We start from the raw sequence: 20807 nt of genomic DNA on the forward strand, positions 1-20807 counted from the left end.
AAAACCCCAATCAAATGACACAATGCACAGAATTTTAGGCAAGAGATTTTGTCTCTCTTCTTAGCAAATCTGAACAAAAAGCTGGTCATAGTCTCATACCTTATTCACGACTGAAAATATGTGTTTTGTATTGCCAACCCTGCATCCATTTAAATCTAACATGAATCCTGATAAAGAATAATCAATCAATTGGAAAATAATCAAACTGATAATACCTATGATTATATACAAAAATCTATCATCCATACATTGTATCCTTGCATCTGTACCCTTTAAAAGATATAACCCTAAACAAACTATTTATAATAACAAAACATATCAGCACTCATCATATCAAGTACAACTCATGCATGTCACAAAAAGGCAATACTTCTACATAACAGTTTTTTGCACAGTTGAGTATCTATTGGTATAATTAAGAGATTGTCACAAGTAGTATCTACCCACTATACTTATGTTGATGAGAACTTTAATAGACCATTTGATATTAACATGTAATTCATTATTGCACTATTGTTCTGACTAGACATTTTTTCATTTAATACATATGTGGACATGTGGTATGCAAGTTCTCTTATAATTAACTACGGAATAAAATGGAGAATGGAAACGGGGAATGTGTCAAAGAGACAACAACTATTCTTGACCTTGAATCATTCTTTGCTCCATCAGACTAAATTTAATATGAGTATTGAATTATTTTAAATTCATCACATAATTGCTACATATTTGAGTTTATAGATGAGCTACACAAGCAAATGAATTGATAAGCTGCCAAAATTAAAACAAAAATAAAATTAGTGTATCTTTGTTTGTTTTTCAAATATTTAAGCTGCCTCAAAACAGTCATCGACCATCCTAATGAATTTGCAACAAGTGTGGCATTCCAGGGTTTATGAGGACAAACCTAAACATCACATTTGTTTCTTACCTCTGAGTTATATATTTTATATGTACACCATCTGCCTTTCATATTTTAGATTCTAAGTGAAAATTTGATAAAGCATTAGCCATGATAAAACAATAAAATGATACAAAAAGCACTATATCAACAGGTATATCAAACCAGTAATGTTCAAGTCTAATTTTCTCTTTTTAGAATTGTCTTAATATACAGTACATCAATTTTGTTACCATAAACAAACTTCATCTTAGAGCAAGTAAAATCATATTTATCAACCCTTTACCTTTAAAATAATGCACAATGTATTAACACACCAATAAAAGCATTCAGTAACCTTGTACCATTAATCAATAGCACATTTCCTTTACACAAACAAAAAAGAGCACAGTCAGTGGTCAGCACCTTTGAACTAAGCACCATTTCTTTACAAGTTTTTCACAACTAATAAATCGTTACCCAAGGAATTCCATGTTCCATAATAAGTCTTGTTAAAAGGGTCTAGGATCCAACTCTGAATTTTCAAGCTGAAATTGAAAATCTATATTCATAGAATAGCAATAGTTAAATTTAGCAAATTTAAAACAAAGGTTGTGAAGCTGTGATATTTTTGTTGAAAAGTCAGAAATTAAATGATTTAATTCTTTTGATTGGTTTGTTAGATGAAAACTCCTTTGCATGCAAACTTCTATTATCCTGGAAATATGAGTTGCTGTTACAATGGATCACTGTTTTATTTCATGATTTCATAATTATTTGGGGACTTACCATATGGTGCAACCATTTGATCATTGTTACCCAAGACTACCCCAAGTCCACATCTAGCTTTTGGAGGGGTTCATGTTACTCAATCATTTTTGAGAGGATTTTTTGTAGATTGTTGATTTCCTTTTTGTAATTTTTAAAAGACCTGATTCTTATCTGGTTCATGTTTTACACCAATCATTTTTGGATAGTGTTTTGTGGATTGTTGTTTGCCTTTTTGTAATTTTAAAAAGAAATTATACTTCTTTTTTCGGTGGGGTTCATGTTGCTCAATCTTTACATTTAGTTCTGTTTCAGTATACCTCTCCTTTTTCTGCAATTATCGGATGATGTATTAGGTATTAATTTTTAGTTTTAACTAATAAATTAATAGATCATATTGTATCTTCTACCCATTTTTTTCAGACTCCTATTAAAGTTAAGCTATTGTTTGTTATTCAATGTTTAAGATGTTAACCAATTATGTTTTGGTGCACATTTTTTTTAACATGAGTGGATTAGATTCTAATATGAGCAAACCGTTGACAGATATCTCAATAACAATCACACTTTTTTTTGTGCTTTAGATCTAATATCTACTTACCAGAGAACTAGGTTGTTTCCTCAATCCACTTAGCATGTCTTGTACAGCTTGAACCTGATCTTTCTTCCTCTGGAGGTCATATGGAGTTTTACTATAGGATGGAATCTCAGACTGGTTACTTCCTGTTCCCATCATGCTCCTCTGAGATTCTACAGGCCGTGGGATATACTTTACAGGATCCTTAATTAAGGTATGGTTTTGATTACTATGTACTGCTGCCGTAGGAATGGTGCTATTGTTGCCTTTTATATTATTAACATATCTGGCATTGCTGTTGGTATCACTATGTTTATTACTAACTGAGACAGGTGACTCAACTTCTAAATTTGGCAAAGGAGGTTGGTATTGCTGACACTTTTCCTTTTCACTACTTAAATTACTCTGACCATCCACATTTGGCATATTTTGCCTTAGAAGAGTTGTTGCATCAACTTGAGGTACATTCATTCCCATCATTCCCCCTGTTGCCATAGCAATATTCATGGCCGCCATCTGTTGCTGTTGTAGAGAATATGCCAGTATTGGAGAAGCAGACATTAGAGGATTTTGTAACATTGGTAATAAGCCTGGTAAAAGTGGCATATTGGCTAATGGCATCATTCCCGTAGCATTGGTATTTCCACTAGATAAAAACTGCAAATAAGCATGAGCAAGATGTGGAGGAAGTCCTAAAGGAAGGTTCATTGAGGCAGAGGACATGTTTAAACCTGCCATTAATCCTGACAAATCCTGTTGAGAACTAGGTGGTAATTCCTTATTCGTAGATGAATGTTGTTTTATTGTTGTTTCTTCACATTTAGGAGAAGGATGGTTTTCATGTTTGACACTGCTGGAAACTGGAGGACAAATCTTTGAATTCTGTTTGTGTGGAATATGAGGCAAGCGAGGTAACCGACAGGATGGTAACTCAACGTCTTCTTCCGAACTTGTTGACAAGTTTTTAAGAACAGGAAGCCTGTGATCAAAATTTTCATCTATATTTTGTCCTGGAATTTTTGTTTTAGAAATTTCATCATTACGTACTCGTTCATTTTTCAACTCAACATTTTGCATCATTGGTTTGGAATTAGTTTGTGTAACAACAGTAAGCAGATCTTCCTCCCAATTTTCTCCACTGGTTCCCTGTTTGATTGTTTTTTCAGTACAATTGGACATTATGTTTCTTTGTTTGATCACAGTCTTAGCGTCACAACTTGGAATGCTTACTGGTTTCTTGTTCAACAAGGAAAATTCTTGTTTCTCAAATGGACCAGATTTTTCAAGTTCTACGATTTTTTTTGTTTCTTGCAAAGATGAATGAACATTTTCCTTAATAACTACTTCGTCCCAATTTTCAGAGTAAGTTCGTTGTTTCTCAAGTGAACTCTGAACAATTAATTGTGACTTCTGAATATCTGAGTGTTTACTCATTGACAGTTGCTGAGTTTTAACTTCAGATTTCTCAAATGATGTGTCAGGGCAACAGACATTTTGCTTTTTATTGTCAAATTGTGTTAAATTTTTAACATCAGTATTACCTCCAATATTCATATGATTTTGTGGAATTCGTGGAATATCATCTGCTATTCTAATACTACTATTTTCTGAGGGAACAGATTTATTATTAACAGATCCAATGCTCCAATGTTCCTCTGATGCATGATTGCCATTGTTTGCTAATCCACTGCAGTTTTCAGATCTGGCATCCATTGTTGACCCTCTGCTCCATTGCTTTTCCCATGTCTGGTTGCTGTTATTTGTACAGTTTTCTGTCTTATGTACTGGTCTGATAGATCCACAGCTCCAGTTTTCTGGTGAAGCTTGTTTTATATCATCCACAAAGCCTGAAACCCAATTTTCATTAAGGGGTTTTGTTACGTTTTTTATAAATCCACTTCTAGAGTCTTCTGATGTATACATGTTATGATTTAGATCTAATTTTGTCCTTTGCTGTCCCATGGATTCTGGTTTACTGACTGATTTCATGGGTTTCTGTTTGTATCTTTGTTGTCTAGGGACTACATCTGTTCCTTTCTTATCATACAATAACTGATATTTTTCTGTAACATTGGCATCATAGTCGCCTTTATGACCTACAGAATTTGACCTTATGCCCCATTTGTCATCAGTAACTAAATCCCAATCGTCCTCTCCCTTTTGATGAACTTCATTAGATGCATTTATTGTCCATGCATTTTTTGGTGACTGATCTCTGACAGTTGCATCAATACCTACTGTGGGTAATATATGTGAAAGTGTTTGTTGAACAAGATGACCTCCTGATCCATTTGAAGGTGAAATAACAGGTGACCTTGGTTTTGGACTGCATGATTTCCTTGAAATACTATCATCTGTATTGTTGTTAGTTTGCTGTTTAACATTTTTATTCCATTTAACATATTTTTCAATAGTTGTAGGTATTTTGGGTGATATGTCCAGCTCCTGAATCTCTTCTGTCCAATCCTCATCATAATTTACTGGTTTTTCTGTTGGTATTTTGATTTTCAGATTTGGTCGTAAGTTGTTGTAGTTAGTTTCCAATATTTTAATCTCTTTTTCTGGTGGATCTGTATATCTGACTTCCTGTTTCATGACTTCACTTGATAAATTTGAGGTAACAACTGATGTCCATTTGCTGCTGTGTGGTTTTAAAGGCAAAATATTTTCAGGCTTTGATGTACTGAAAGTAGCGAGAAGAGAGTAAGGAGATTATGAATATTTAAAAAGAAATACTGTAAATTTAGAAGTTATTGCATGCATACTTTATTGCGATTTTTAAAGAATGGACTAAAATGCGAGATTAGTTATTGCAATTTTAGGAAAATATGCATACAGATTTATATATCAAATAACAGAATTTGAGTTTTTATTATTGCAATACTCATCCTGTCACATTATTCGCAATAATAAAAACCTCGCAATAATTTCTAAATTTGCAGTAATGTTTGTATCATATTTATAAAATATAAATATAATTAAATAGACCTTTTTTTTTTTAAAAAGTTGCAGCTTTTATTTAGCTGAACATCATAGAAAAGTTATGACACTAATATAATCTAGAAAATATGCGAGCAGATCTAATAATATAAGCCCCTTGTTCTGTTTATTGTTTCAGAAATAAGGTTATCTGTCAAATGCCTTGTTAATGCTAACCTAGATCACTCTTATTTGATAACATCTTTGTATTTAGAAATATACAAACATGTCTCATGACATCAATTGATAACCAGGACATTATATAAATAACACATAGCTGAGAGGGTGATAGAGCAGATTGTTACCCCGCGAAAAAATTGTTAATCGAGGCGAAGCCAAGGTTGACAATGTTTTTCAAGGGGTAACAATTTGCTATATCACCCTCTCAGCTATGTGTCATTTAATTCATCATTCTGAATGTCCTGTCATTATTGTCTTTTGAGTTTTAAAATTAAAGTTCTTTACTATGATGCCAAGTACATAACAGCATTACAGTTTTTAGAAAAACAACAAAACTGAAGCAAGATGTATTTTTCATTTTGACAGTCTATGAAAAGGTTCTGAGGCCAAAACATGGAACTTAAGCATTGTCTTTAAAATTATTGATGTAAATTCAATTCAATGTTTTTCAAATTACCGATTTTGATTGGTCTACACGAGAGGGTGACATTCGAAAAATTCTCTCCAGCTGAGCAATGGGATAGAGTTAATTATCTCCCTCGTATTAGCCAATCAAAATCGTGCATTTTAACGTGAAGTATAATAATACTTTGTAACCATGACTAGAAAGAAAACCAACTAATGTTCTGATAGGACCACATGATTCAGGAAAAGCACAAATTCAGTTTGTGAAAGTTTTGATGATGATGGATGGATGGCAGTTTAAGGTCCAGTGGCAAATCAAGGGCATTTCCAGGACGAAAAAATGATAATGTAACATGAACATTAACCCAACTTGACATATTTTCATGGGAGTTTTTCAATTGCACTATTATGCTTCATTCTTTATGTATAAAAATAAGATGTGGAATGATTGCCAATGAAACAATTTTTTGCCTATAACTCAATGGTTGTTTTTGTTTGCAGTCTTTTATACTTGTTTTCTCGTTTATTGTTCTGGCATAAATCAGGTTATCTGTTTTTTCGTTTTAATTGTCTAAAAATGGTAAATATCTAATCCTTAACTTTAAAAAAAATAATTTACTGTTGTTCAGTAATGAAGGCATCTTCATGAGAGACGTATTGAAACTCACAGGATCTCCACAGGATGTTTGTTATGTTAGAAATAATACAGTGGCTATGTCTTCAGGATCAACAAACAAGACAGCACTGGTGGATGTAGAAAACTAGAGGCTCTGAAGAGCCTGTGTTGCTCACCTTGGTCTATATGTGTATTCAACAAAGGACACTCTCCAACATTGTAGATGAGAACAGAATTGATGACAAAAATCTCCGTTTTGTTCATCTTAGATTGCTGATCATTATGTCTGTTTAGTTTCTCTCTATCTTCTTTAGTTTTTGCTCAAAACACAAAAGAGGGTAAAAAAAAACTCATTTAAGGGCAATCACTCCAATAAAGAGTGACAGTCTAATAACTTTATCGGCAAAATTTGACTTGTTAGAAATCTTGCCTTGCTGATCATTTTTGTGATTTAAAGTGTCTATTTATCTATTATAATTTTTATCATATAAGGCAAAACTCAAATAAATGGTGACAATCGTAATAAAAGGGCAATAACTCCAATAAGGAGTTGTCAGACGATTTCCTCCATATTGTCTAAATTGTAGATCTTGTCTGCTGATCATTTTTGCTTATTTAAATTTCTATCTATCTATTATAATTTTTAAGCTATAAGGTAAAAACGCAAAAAATTGGTAAAAATCGTCATCGAAGGGTATTAACTCTAATACGGAGTTGATCGACGATTTCGACCATGAGACTTGTTTGTAGAACTTGTTTTGCTGTTCATTTTTGCAATTTAAAGCTTCTCCCTATCTATTATAGTTTTCAAGATAATAGGCAAAAATTCCATCTCTTAAAGTCAGGGTTCCACGGAACCCAGTGTCTTGCCTACTTTTGCTGTTGTCTATGTTTTCAGTGTGATAGGGGAATGCACAAAATAGATTTACAGTTTATGAATCTAATAAATGTTTTAAAAACTTTAACTGCAGACTGTATGTAATGTTAACTGGAAGAAAAACTAAGTCCATTTATAAGTAATATACGGAAAAACAGGAAATAAATTTTTACAAAAATTTCCTTCTAGATACTATCTTTTGATCATAAACAAGCTTCTGTTTAAGTTTGGTACAAATCCAGGATAGTTTAAGAAAGTTATTAAAATTTTTAAAACTTTAACCACAGAGTGAATGTAATGTTAACTGGCAGAAAAACTAAGTCCATTTATAAGTAAAATTTGGATAAATAGGATTTTTTTTTTTACAAAATTTACTTCTGGATACTATCTTATGATCATAAACAAGCTTCTGTCCAAGTTTGGTAGAAATCCAGGATAGTTTAAGAAAGTTATCAAAATTTCAAAAACTTTAACCACAGAGTGAATATTTGTGAACGCTGCTGCCGCTGACGGAATGTAGGATCGCTGTCTCGCTTTTGCGACAAAGGTAGCAGGCTCGACAAAAATGAAAAAAAAATGGTAAAATTTGTCATTTAAGGGCAATAACTCCCATGAGAAGTCAGCTGACAGTTTTGTAGTAAGAACAATTGGTAGAGCTCAACATTCTGAGCATTTATGCCCTTGTCAGATTTTCTCTATTTATAAAGGTTTTCAAAATAAGACAAAATTTGCATTTTACCCCCTATGTTCTATTTTAAGCCATGTCCGCCATCTTGGTAGGCAGGCAGGGTCATCGGACACATTTTTTAAAACTAGATACCCCAATGATGATTGTGGCCAAGTTTGAATAAATTTGGCCCAGTAGTTTCAGAGGAGAAGATTTTTGTAAAAGTTAACGACGACGTATGCCAAGTGATGAGAAAAGCTCACTTGGCCCTTTGGGCAAGGTGAGCTAAAAAAGTAATTATCAAAACAATGAAAATTTGTCAAAAATGTAATGGTGTATCAAGTGATGGTCAAATATTAGTCATCAGTAGTAAGCATGAAAGTACCATAGTGAATCTGAGTGATGAGTCTTGAACAATCTTAGGAGTTATTGAGACTAGTATATCATTATTCAAACGAAATATCTATTGTACCACAAACCATGAAAAAGAAGTCCACTGCTACAAAAGTAATCAGAGCTTCTGTGGACATTTCAGTCACATGACATTACCAATCCAGAAGGACTTGCTTTAGACATGAATGGATTTGTTTATGTTGCTTCTGATGGAAACAACATTTTTGTAGTAGTATCACCAGATGGTAAAACCAGTAAGACAATACTATCAAAGGCTGATGGGATCAAAAATCCATGGGCAATAGATGTCAACATAGAATCAAAGTGCTGGATAGCACCTGTGGAAAGTTTGCAACGGTAGATGTGTAATATTTCAAATAGGTTGTAAATGTGTAGATTGGGTGTTTAACTTTTTTTCCGACATTAAAAAAAAATTACTTAATACAACAAATAATTGTAACATGATGCTGTTACGAAGTCTCCAAAACAAAGCTCCCATAATAAGTCATTCCCAGGAAGGGGGTGGGAGTGACCCCAGGGAATTCACCTTTTATTTCATTTGATTTGTTTTATTGTCCCATACAAGAATATATATGGTTTCGGGGTGGGGATCTTGACCGCTTAAAAGTTCTCAAAACAGGATGGGGTGGGGGTGACACCAAGGGACACCCCCTATATTTCATTTGATTTGTTTTATTGTCCCATACAAGAATATATATGGTTTAGGGGTGGGGATCTCGACCGTTTACAAGTTTTCAAAAAGAATGGGGTGGGGTGACCCCTGTGGACTTCCTCTATATTTCATTTGATTTGTTTTATTGTCCCATACAAGAATATATATGGTTTATGGGTGGTGATCACGACCGTTTACAAGTTCTTAAACAGGAAGGGGTGGGAGTGAACCCAGGGGACTCGCCTTTTATTTCATTTGATTTTATTTATTGTCCCGTACAAGAATATATATGGTTTTCGGGTGGGGATCTTGACCGATTACAAGTTCTCAAAACCGGATGGGGTGGGGGGTGACACCCAGGGACTCCCCCTATATTTCATTTGACTTGTTTTATTGTCCCATACAAGAATATATATGGTTTAGGGGTGGGGATCTCAACCGTTTACAAGTTCTCAAACAGGAGGGGGTGGGGCAGATCCAGAGGGACTCCCGCTATATTTAATTTGATTTGTTTTATGATCCTGTGATCATTACTGAAAACCGTGTGTGTCTATCACTTACTGTTTTCAAGTTAAAGACATTTGAAAATTAAAAAAAAAAAAATCCCATAGGGTTCTATAGTAAATCCCTCCCTTCTGTTGGCCCCTCAAAATACCCCTAAATAGACCCCAAGAAGAAAAATAAGAAGAACTGAGCAAAACAATAAGTCTCCAAACTTTGTTTGGGAGACTTAATAGCAAGTAATATAATTACGAATTTTGTCATAGTCTGATTTTCTGATGCTGATTATGTAATAGGCCTAGTTTATTATAGTCCGAGTTTGTTGTGGGCCGAGATGAGATACAGGGATACTTTCGATACACTCAGGCTTTTACGTCTTTAATAAACATTGTAAAAATCGTAGTAAGCGTCGAAAAATGTTCATTCATGAAATACTTTAAACACTGTATTTATTTTCTCTTCAACCGGAGGACGGGAGGAAACCCCTGAAACCGGGATTATAGTACTCCCGTTGATATGGATCTCACGCATGTCTGGGGAATACCGATTAAAGCATAACGTAGAAACTGCTGTCTCGTGTAGATGTGTATTGATTTTACTTTCCACGCAGCGTAGATCCGCGAAGTAGTGTTTGTGATAGCCATTTTCAAAATGAAGTTGAATTATTTGAATTATCGATGAATATTCAGTACATTTTAATTCAAACTGTAAGCTAATCAAAATAGAAGTAACTCAAAATTTCAAAAGCATCTTCCTAGAATTAGTTGTCAAACACCAGTACTACATTATCTAGGAATAGAACACACATCCTAAAGTAAGATAGTCTGTCACTTCCGGTTTTAGGCCGATGCCTTAGGAAAGTTTTTGCTATAGCAAACTTTCCAAAAACAATTAATGACAGTGTCAAGTGAAATAATGGGTGATATAGATGATAAATCATATCAAACAGTTTTTGTTTATAAAATCTAAAATAAGTAAACACAAAATGAACGTTATGATAATGATAATAGTGATAACAGTGATGACAGTGAAATTAGTGATAATAGTGATAACAGCGATGACAGTGAAATTAGTGATAAAAGTGTTGATATTATTGATAATCATAATAATGATGCTGATGTATCACAGTATACAGCTTTCTATTATAAAATTTTTAATAAAAGTGTATCTGTGCAAACCTTTGAATAAAAGGAGATGTGGGAGCAATATATGAAAATAAGGCAGCATCAGTAATAAACAACAAAAAGATATCTAGAGGTCAACATATGGTCTTCAACAATAGACAATTGTCTATAGGCATTTAAGAGATTTGTGCACTCCTAAAGCTGGTTTACCCACTCACATTTTGTACCTATATCAAGTTAGGCTATCTGGACTATGTGTTGTTCGCTGTTCTTTCACTAGCAAACTTATTTTTAAACTGAAACGGTCAGTTCAGTCAATGTTCAGATGAAAATGACCATTTATGACTGCAATTTATTTACTCATGTTTGTATATCTGTTTATTGGTTGGTAGCTGTAGACTTGTGCAGTATTTTTGAAGATATCTTTTAATGTTTTATACAATCTGTTAAACTTTAAATCACCTCAAATCTAGAAGAGTTCCTAATAAACTGTTGCAATCAACACTAAAATCCCTCATTAAAACATTTTAATATCAATAAAGTACTAGACTTTGCACAGTGACAGCCTTTATGGGCATACAGTTACAGGGGAGGTAATAACGTTGCTAACGTAAAATGTTATTTTTGTGATGTCAAACTTTGACATATCGGGAAAAGATTCCTTTTTTCGACTGATTTTTATCATTCAGACTGATTTAACTTGAAAACAAGTTCATGGACCCCTCTTTTTTAAAATGAAATTAGGTTTGATTACGTATGAAGGTTATTTGTATCAATTTTTATGAAAAAGTCACTGATGAATTTTTTTTAAATTAGATAAATATACAGCAAAAAATGCCATTTTTTTTCTAAAATCATGAAACTTTGATAAAAATTAATTATTTCCAAAGAATTGATACACAAATTTAGAGCATACTTATGTCAAGAAGATTTTCCAAATGTTTTTACAAAAATCCGCTTTTGTTTTTCTTTTGAAACAAAAAAGTTAGGTATGTCTATCCAAAGGATAAAAATGTCAAAAAAAAAACGAAATTTTGAGTAAATGTCTAACATTTCAACCCCATTTATCTCTTAAAGTAGCACATTAAGGTATATTTTTTATTACATATTTGAATTGACTAGGTGAAAAATAGCTTGTATGCAAATTTTCATAAAAAAATGACTGGGGGATCAAAACTGTATTGTATGCCCTTAAGGCTGCAAAACCAGATAAATAGATAACAAGTACAAGATCATAACTAGAAATAAGTGATCAAGTGATCACAGATATCCCCACTTGCAGAAAAACTCTGACCTGTATTATACCATTGTGTCAAAATCGCAATTCTTTTTATCACATAGGGAACAAATAATTAAATTTTTAAGATAACTAAGGGAATAACTCTTGAACAGTAAATGTCAAAAACATAAAATTTAAAATTAACCCGAATTTTATGATCAATGACAATGAGTTTAAATTTCAAGATCTTATGAAGTGGTTCTTTAATCATCCTCAGGAAGCTAAACAAATATTTTTTTTCAGGTAACTAAGGGCATACTTTCAAACCACTTCTAAACTGTATTGCTTTCCAAAACCAAATATTGATGACAGGTTTTTAACTAAGATCAATTTATTAACCAAATCAATAAAAAAGAGATCTAATTTTCTAGGAACAAGTTCACAAAAGACCGATTGAGCCAAGCAGATGCTTTGTTTTTTTTTATGACTTTCATGATTGCATAAAATTTTGTCTGAATTGATTAAAAAAAAAATAATCCCAATAAGACTTGTTTTGGGTGGTTTTTACTCCTAAATTGTGTTTGTTTTCTTTATTTGCATTTACTTGGTGGTACCTCCAAAATCAAAATGTGGTTGTGGTAGTTTTACTTGGTATTTTGATGATGGATGAATCATTTCTTGGAAAAGCCGTTAATGCATTAACATTCTGAAAACACCTAACATTCCCTAGAGTTCATTGTTACCAGCTTTTACTAAGTACAGCAGTTTTTCATATATTTTTCAGGAAGTAAAATAACTTTTATTCCTGATTCAATTAAATTAAATTCACAGCTTTATTTGCTAATAAAATATTCTAGTTATTGACACCCTGATAGAATTCACCATATTGAAAGCAGAGTTGACTATGTTGCCACTTAGCTAAAAAATATCCCTGATTTATACCAAGGACACTGCTGCACATTTTGAAAGTTATTAAAATATACTCGAACATATGTTTCTCATGTTAGTATACCTTTCTTGTTTACTTTCCTCTATCTGTCGTTTTAGCTGCTCTGGTATGAATTCTTTATTTGCCATCTGTTGACGATATCTACAAATGGAAAATTTTCCACTTAAGTAAGATTAATTTGTGGATTTTTCTGCCAGTCAAAAATTATTTATTTTGAGTAAGGCTAAGGCCACCCTTAACAAATTCTTTGTTTGATGTTGCTAACCCATGCCTTGTAGGGTTGTGTAGGTAGATAGGGATTTTTTTTTTATTTGGCCAACAACACAAGTTACATGTTTTAGACAAGAAAAAGACATTAAAGCATGAACATTTTTTTTTTAAATTTGAAACGATTTGTACCATAAATTTTTTTGGGTGTGGAGGTAGGCAACATGAAACAATTTAAATTTTATTTTAGGCTTAATGAATTTATAACCAAACATGGAATGTCAGGAATCCATATGCTTATGCACTGATATAATATTATGAATCAAAGCTCAAATCTAGATCCTTCAATTCGAGAACAGCAATTAGCATTTAAGATGTTTATATTGATCAGGCACAAACCAAAAGCAACAACACTACCAACCAGGAGACTATTCTTCCTATTTAGATAGTTCTCCCTAGTGATATTCCACAACTCTAACACAATATATTGCTATAAGACTAAATACATACTTTCTCCTCTCTTCGTCTTGTTTAGCTGTCATTTCACTCATTTCTAAGACTTTCCTTAACATTTCCTCTTCTTCCTCATTAGACGATGGGATGGGTAATCTAGTGGCCTCTTGTTGTCTAAATCGTTCAGCCCAAACATTAGTAGTAGGTGCAGGTGGACTTGCAATCTTCACTAATTTAACTGAAGGAAAATAAATACAATGTCAAACTAGAAGGCTGATTTGCCTCATGGTCAAGGCATAGAGAAGTATCAATACAATTGCTAAAACAAATAAATATCAACAAATCAGATAAATGTAGATATAACCAAAACTCTTTACATAAGGCTGCCGTTTCCGACTCCATATTTCAAGCCATCCTTCTGCCTGAACACTTTGATGTATCACAATAACTTTTGTAAAGACAATGAATTACATCATAGTTTACAATCTGTGTTTAGTCCTTGTTTCAGGTGGGGTTTACGTCGATCAATTTTTAGTTTTCAATGCAGTGTATCCTTGATAATTGTTTTTTGTCGTTTTCTTTTTGGTCATGGCGTGTTCAGTTATTTTGACTTATGGGTTTTTTTTTTTACCATATTAGTATTTGTTCTCAATTTTTAGAAAGTTATTTATTAATACAGTGCAGGTTGTATGTACACAATATTTATCAAATACTACTCCACATTTTAGCAACAAGGAGTAGCAGTGTCCTCATAAAAAGTCTTGACAGTGGAAATATTTTTTTTTATACTTTCCATCTTATACAACTTAATAAATAATACATGATGGTCTTGAAGTATAGATTCTAGGTACTGATGTTGTGTATCATCTTAATTATGTGTTATAGTGTTCTTTTTATTTGTCTTTGTATATTTTAACCTTTACTGTTTAGTCTATTTTTGGTAATATCCTTTTGTCGTGGCTCGGTATTTATACGTCAGCTTATTAGAAAATTTGAATGTTAATTGTTTTTTTCTTTGAAGCTGTAACTACTATTTTTTCTCTTTAACTAGAGTATTTAGTATTTTAGAAGACAGAGACTGTCTGGAATCGAGGACTTGGCTTAAATGTTTACATTGGTGTCTTTAAACAATTGTACGTTCTGTAATTTTAAAGTTCGATAGGAAGTCATGAACAGAATCTACAAATATACATTGTTACAAATTGTTTTCGGATGATGTTTAAACATTGACAACAATTTAGATAAATAAATCCAATTACCTGGCTGTGTTGGTTTCTCATACCATTTCATTGTAGGCTGAGGCTGGGAGGATTTCTGTGGTTTTGTTCTTAAATGTTCAAAAATTGTAAATGGATAATATTCTCAACAAAATAAAATACAGTTACATAAATGTTTATGGACATTAAATTATTGCTGTTTTAATTGTCACTGAATACTGAAGATTAAGCTTCCAACTCTACTGTTACAGTAATAATTTTTTCTTCTGTGCTATTTCTACTGGTTTTTTTTCAGTATTAACAAGGGGCAATCAAATCTAAATGTATCAATATTCATATCAAATAATTTGTCTGATATTCCAAAATTGAAAGATCTCCACATAACAAATTTTAAATTTTGTTAATTATCAACACTAGATTCTACAAAATAATATCAATAGCCAAACAAGGAGATGTCTGCATTGGAATGTGTGTTCCAATAAGGTTATTATAAGTTTCAATAAGGTTATTATAACTTCACACAAATACTGAAATACCTACACAAGAAATGTTATGCCAATTATAAGTTTTTTTTATTTTTGTTAAAGGAAAACAACTGAATTCTAGTTTGTCTAGTCACCCATTTCAATCATTTATAACTTTGTTACATATAGTCATAAGTTAATAACTTTACTATTACATTATTTATTTAGAATTCACTATCAAAATGTTGTGATGACTTACTATGAGTTATCTCCCTTATATAAATCCTAACATTTGTCTATTTGTTCAATCTGACAACTTCCTAGAAAACAAGAACTCTGAATGAACTCATTAAAGGATACTCCTCCCCCCACAAAATAAAACCATCAAAAAAACTTTGTTTGCAGGGGTTTAAAATCATTTTAAATTTAAACAGTAATATTGTCATAAAGAAAACAAAAAAACTTTGAACAGAGTGATCAGCAATTCATATCAACAGCTTTCTCATTGGTAAAGACACACAAATGGTCTTTCAAATGGAAGCAATTATGAATGCTACCATTAAAATTTGTTGGCAAGTGGAGTATATACAAGGGCATTGTGATATACTTGTCAACATCATTTTTAGGCAATAAAAGAAGTTCAGATCAAAGAAGAGATACTGCTGACAAAAGTTTGCCCTAACAATTACACTTGTTAATGAGAAAATATGTAGTTAAAAAATTATATTTACCTCTTTTGTTGTATTGCTTTTATTTCTTCTTCATTTCTCTTTCTTTCCATCTCTTGCTGCTTTCTCAAGTGCTCCCTTTTCATACGTGCAAATTCTTCCTCCACAGTATCATCCATCCTTTTTGATGAAGTCTTGTCTACCTTGATCTAAACGAGAAAAGAATCAAAATAGCTAGGTAAGAGTGTTTGCAATTACCAACTTAATAAAATGTTTTGGTAAATACATTAAGCCTGAATTCAATACAAACTTTTAAATTAACCTCAAATTCAAAACATTGTAAAGGGACAAAGAAGTAATCCTTGCCAATCTTTGCAATATTGATGAATTGCTGTTTTCCTAATGTTCAATGGGAAGTATTTCATGTTTACTAAGGAAGATCTTAGCAATGATTGATTATTGGTATTTAACACCCATTTCAGCACTATTGGCTATATCATGGTGGCTAGTTTTTTATTGGTGGAGGAAGACAGTGTCTGGAGAGAACCACCATCATTAGGACAGGAAAACTGAGAGTGTTTGCCAATTAAGATTGGAGTCGAATGCACAACCTAGGTGTCGACAGGCTTGGGATACAGTAGATTAAACCACTCAACCACAAAGTCTAAACTTCATATAGGCACAACAAAGTTTCTGTCCTAATTGAATGAGCAACTGATTAATTATAAAATAATGCTTTGCATCTACAGAACACCTCAACTTCCTAAGAATCATAAACCATGTTATAAAAGTTCATTTCATTCCCTTTCTCCACCACACAGGCAAATTTGTCTCATGTGAATTGAACTGATTTGATGTGAGATTCACATATAAGCTCATTTGAGGTGCAATTCATGTGAATTTCACCTGAGATTCACATGAATTTAAATTCATGTGAAGTTCATGTGAAATTTGCCTGTGTAATTCCCTGGAAAGTAATGGTGGGTTGATGTCTAGACATTATCATTAATTATGTCAAAACCTCCATATTACTTTCCTCTAACCTGATCAGTATTCCTTAATTCCATTAATTCTTTATGTTGTTTCTGTAATTGTTTATTCTTCTCTTTAATTCTTTCCTCTGTCAGCTGTTTCTCTGTGTGTCGTACAGGCTGGACTTTCATCAACTCATTATACTGTTTTAGATGACGCTGTAACAATTCGGCTTTCTTGTCTGATTTATTCACATTCACGGGAGGTGCTGTACCAAAGATAGCACTTTGTAGGATACTAGATTTGACACCCTGTTCTCTGGTTTCCCTATCTCCCGCTGGATTACCCTAAAATTACAATTACAGAAAGAGTGAACACTATTACAAAAATTGATGTTCAAATCTATAAGTAACTTACAAAAAAAAAAGATATACTTTCTGTAAAACATGTGTTTCTGGTATTACCATGATCAGGTATGGACGAAACCAAAAGTATGGAAAGCCAAAAATAATAGATTAGGACTATAAACACCCCAAAAAAGGCCTCAACAAATCAGGCAAACCATTTGAAGTAAACTTTACTCCAGGGATATGCAACCGTATTTTTAGGATAATCACACAACTTGATGAACTGGGTATTAACCCACCAAGCATAAAATAACATGCAAATATCAAGCCAGTCCTGAAATTGCTGGACATAGAATTCAGTTCAAATATTTACACTGATACAGCAATTTAAATTTGATGAAAAATGTCAAATTAAATCATCCAAATGAGTACTTCTTTTGTGAACTCACATCCTGAATTTTAAAACAATCATATGCTTTATCGTTTTATCATTACACCAAACTCGAGATTGTTTTTTATGAATGACTATTACTGGTTGACCAGATGTTAATCGGTGTAAACAACGTCATCGAACAATTGGTTCTTCTTGTGACGTCATAACATAAGCATTGTGACATAGGAGATTAATTGGAAAGTGCACACATTTCAAAGTTATCTATACCTATACCTGTGAATTCAGCAATCTCTATTATGTTTTCATTCTTACAAATAAGCAATGGAATGAATGTTGTATTAATTCATATTTCAAATTCAGTTAAAACCGTCTTATAGTCCACTTCCATTAATTTGCTTAATTAATCTAGGATGCTTGTTTGTTGATCAACAATCTCAATAATAATGATAATAAATACACACAATAGTTTCTAAATTTGCAGTATTATTCAAATTACCATTTGATTAATATTGAGGTCATTGTTAAGAGATCCAAACAAATCTTTGTTAGAACTTGTTATCCGTACAGGGCTCTTTTCTTTTTCAATGTCCCTCTTCAGAGTTTTAATAGCTTCTTCTTTAACTTGCTTTTTCTACAAAGTAAATGAAACATTACAAACATGAAAATTTGGCGATGAGACACCATGCCCAGGTTCCATTTTCTCATTTTCATGTTTAGTAAACACCTGAATCAAAACCCTACTTTGACTTATATTTCAACAAGTTTTCATCATTATGAACATGTGTACTAAGTTTCAAGCTTATTTGAGTTCCATTTCATGGTAAATCATTAAAATTAAATCTTTAAACTGATACTGGACGGTCAAACAGATGCACTGAGTAAAAAACATAATGTCAGAAAGGCAGAAATATCAAAGGCATATTTGTCCAGATTTGGCTATACTTTAGGTCCTTTTTGGTTTATTAGATCTTTAAAGTTTGTATTAGGTTTTAGATTTCCCAATATTTTTCAACTCACAAAAGTACACTAGAAAAATAAATCTCTCACGAAAAAAAGTTTTTTACAGTATAATTTAGAACAACGTCTTTTGGAGACTGTAAACCATTTATTCATTAAGAATAATACTCATACGTCAAACAAGGATTTTCTCTTAAATAAATACAAAGCTTGAAAATCTAAATATTAAACCACTAAGAGATAACTAAGGGCTGTTCCAAAATTTATTGTGGTGGTTTGGATTAAAGAGGAGGGAAATTTATTGTGGTGGTTTGGATTAAAGAGGAGGGGGAGGGGATTGGAGACACTTAAATTAATTGATAGTGGATGGTTGCCTATTTTTTCTTTTTTTAGTATTTTGAAAGAAATTTTCGTTAAATGAAATTATATATCATGAGTGGTTGCCAATGATGATGATGATGAATTGCGGCTTAACGTCCAGCGGCAAATTAATATGCATATTCAGGACGAGAACATGTTAATGTAATATGAATATTAACCCTGCTTTGTACTAGAACAACACACTGAGCCGGATTTTTAACGTGCTAGTTTACGCTAGTTTACAAGGTAACAGTCCCAAGGAAGACATGTCACCTTACCCAGACACATTATTCGGACTCCGAGCCGACTAGTCTTTGCTTTTACTCCTTAATGCCGCGTGCTTAGCTGAGAAACAGCAAATACCAATATTAGTCTTTGGTTTGACCCAGAAACCCACAACCTCCCGCGCTCAAGGTGAACATGCTACCATGAGACCACTGAGGTGGTTGACATCTAACCTGTGTTTAATTCTAGAACAGCCCTAACCTGCTCAACCTTAATTATAAACAATATTTTACTTACAAAACATATATATTAACACATACAGCAATACGATGCAAGGATTGGAAAACAAGTGACAAGCCACTAATACAAATTCCTCTCCTTTTTTATTTTGTTGAACTTGTTCATGTCAAGTTCTGTAAACCAAATTATTTTTGTAAATATTTTTTGGCCTTTAGTCATTTTTTGAAAAAAACTAAGTTTTAAGCTCGAACTTACAATTTCTTTCAATGCCTTCCTTTTTTTCTTTTTATTGTTGGTGGATTCTGTCGTGATCTTTGACCTCTGTAGTTCATTTTTTCTATTTTCTTTTAACTGCATTTCCACTTCTTTCATAATTTCTGCATCATCAATCCTAAAAAATAAAACTTGTATTTAGAACATATATCAACTGATCAGGTTTAATTGCACTTGATACTAAATTTCATTAAAATCAGTGAAATCAAAGACCAGTTGATGAACTCTACAATTTTCTAGAGTTCATGATGTCATTATTGCCACAACAGAAGGGAAAGGTGAAAACTTTATGGTAACTTCATTTTATAAACATTTGATGAGTCTGCATAATTAAAGGTGTAATGTCGACAAAAAGCACATGTATAGATTGATGAGATTTTTTTAACATCAACAATTTTTCCTATTAAACAAGAGTGAACACACTTAAATGTGTCTTGTCTGCTTTACTGGTCATAATTGAATTTATGAAGATTTAAGATTGTTTTTCTTACACATACAACATTAACTTACATTATGAATGACACTATTCCTTGAATGCCGACAAATTTTTACCTGTAATTTGTCTGTAGACCAAGGAATAAAAACTCTGGCCTGAAGGTAAGCATAAACAAGAAACAACAAGTACAATCTGCTTAATCAATTACGACTTACTAATATTTTGAAAGTCTTTGACATTAAGGTCTTACAAAATGGATCATATTAACTTTATACTGATCAATGAAGCATGATAACAATTTCAGGATAGGAAATCAATGTTAGAGATTTACTCTATATAATCATTCTTATTGCCAAATACAGATGACCTTTAATTACCAGTAGATGATAAATAAACTAAGCATAAAAACAACACTGATAATTGAACCATGAAAATGATGTCTAATGTGGTTGTCAGTTGTCTAAAAGATGTCAAATTCTCTCCAAAGTATTAGAAAAAGTATCAGACATATCTAATAGTTCAATACATACCCATTACTCTTCTGACCTGAAGCAGCATTCTTCAAACTGATAAAAAAAAATTTTTTGTTTATTATCTTAAAATTTTATTTCCATCAGGGAATACAACTCTATTTCAATGAATTTTCTAGCTAGTGCAAAAAAAAACTCTTGAAAAAACATACATGTAATTCAATGAAATAACTTGTGTATTTGTGGCTATACTAGTAAAAAAAAAAAACAATTTGAACTAAGGACAGAAACATTTTTTTCTGAGAATATTACTCCA

At 32.4% G+C, this 20807-nt stretch overlaps 1 protein-coding gene across 1 annotated transcript in view; it reads right to left on the reverse strand.

The window, feature by feature from the left end:
- Positions 1-271: 271 nt before the first annotated feature.
- Positions 272-20807, reverse strand: part of LOC127699184 (uncharacterized) — a 53302-nt gene continuing 32766 nt past the window's right edge. The window contains exons 9-18 of the mRNA XM_052202937.1: positions 20552-20587; positions 19568-19703; positions 18027-18161; positions 16861-17136; positions 15881-16026; positions 14728-14795; positions 13526-13706; positions 12872-12949; positions 2250-4908; positions 272-1428 (exon numbers count right to left, since the gene is read on the reverse strand). Coding sequence (XP_052058897.1) covers positions 1393-1428; positions 2250-4908; positions 12872-12949; positions 13526-13706; positions 14728-14795; positions 15881-16026; positions 16861-17136; positions 18027-18161; positions 19568-19703; positions 20552-20587 — 3751 coding nt within the window. The 3' untranslated portion in view covers positions 272-1392. The remainder of the gene's footprint in view (positions 1429-2249; positions 4909-12871; positions 12950-13525; positions 13707-14727; positions 14796-15880; positions 16027-16860; positions 17137-18026; positions 18162-19567; positions 19704-20551; positions 20588-20807) is intronic.

The sequence above is a fragment of the Mytilus californianus genome, unplaced genomic scaffold (genome assembly GCF_021869535.1).
Source record: "Mytilus californianus isolate M0D057914Y unplaced genomic scaffold, xbMytCali1.0.p SCAF_4, whole genome shotgun sequence".
Classification (NCBI taxonomy): Eukaryota; Metazoa; Mollusca; class Bivalvia; order Mytilida; family Mytilidae; genus Mytilus; species Mytilus californianus.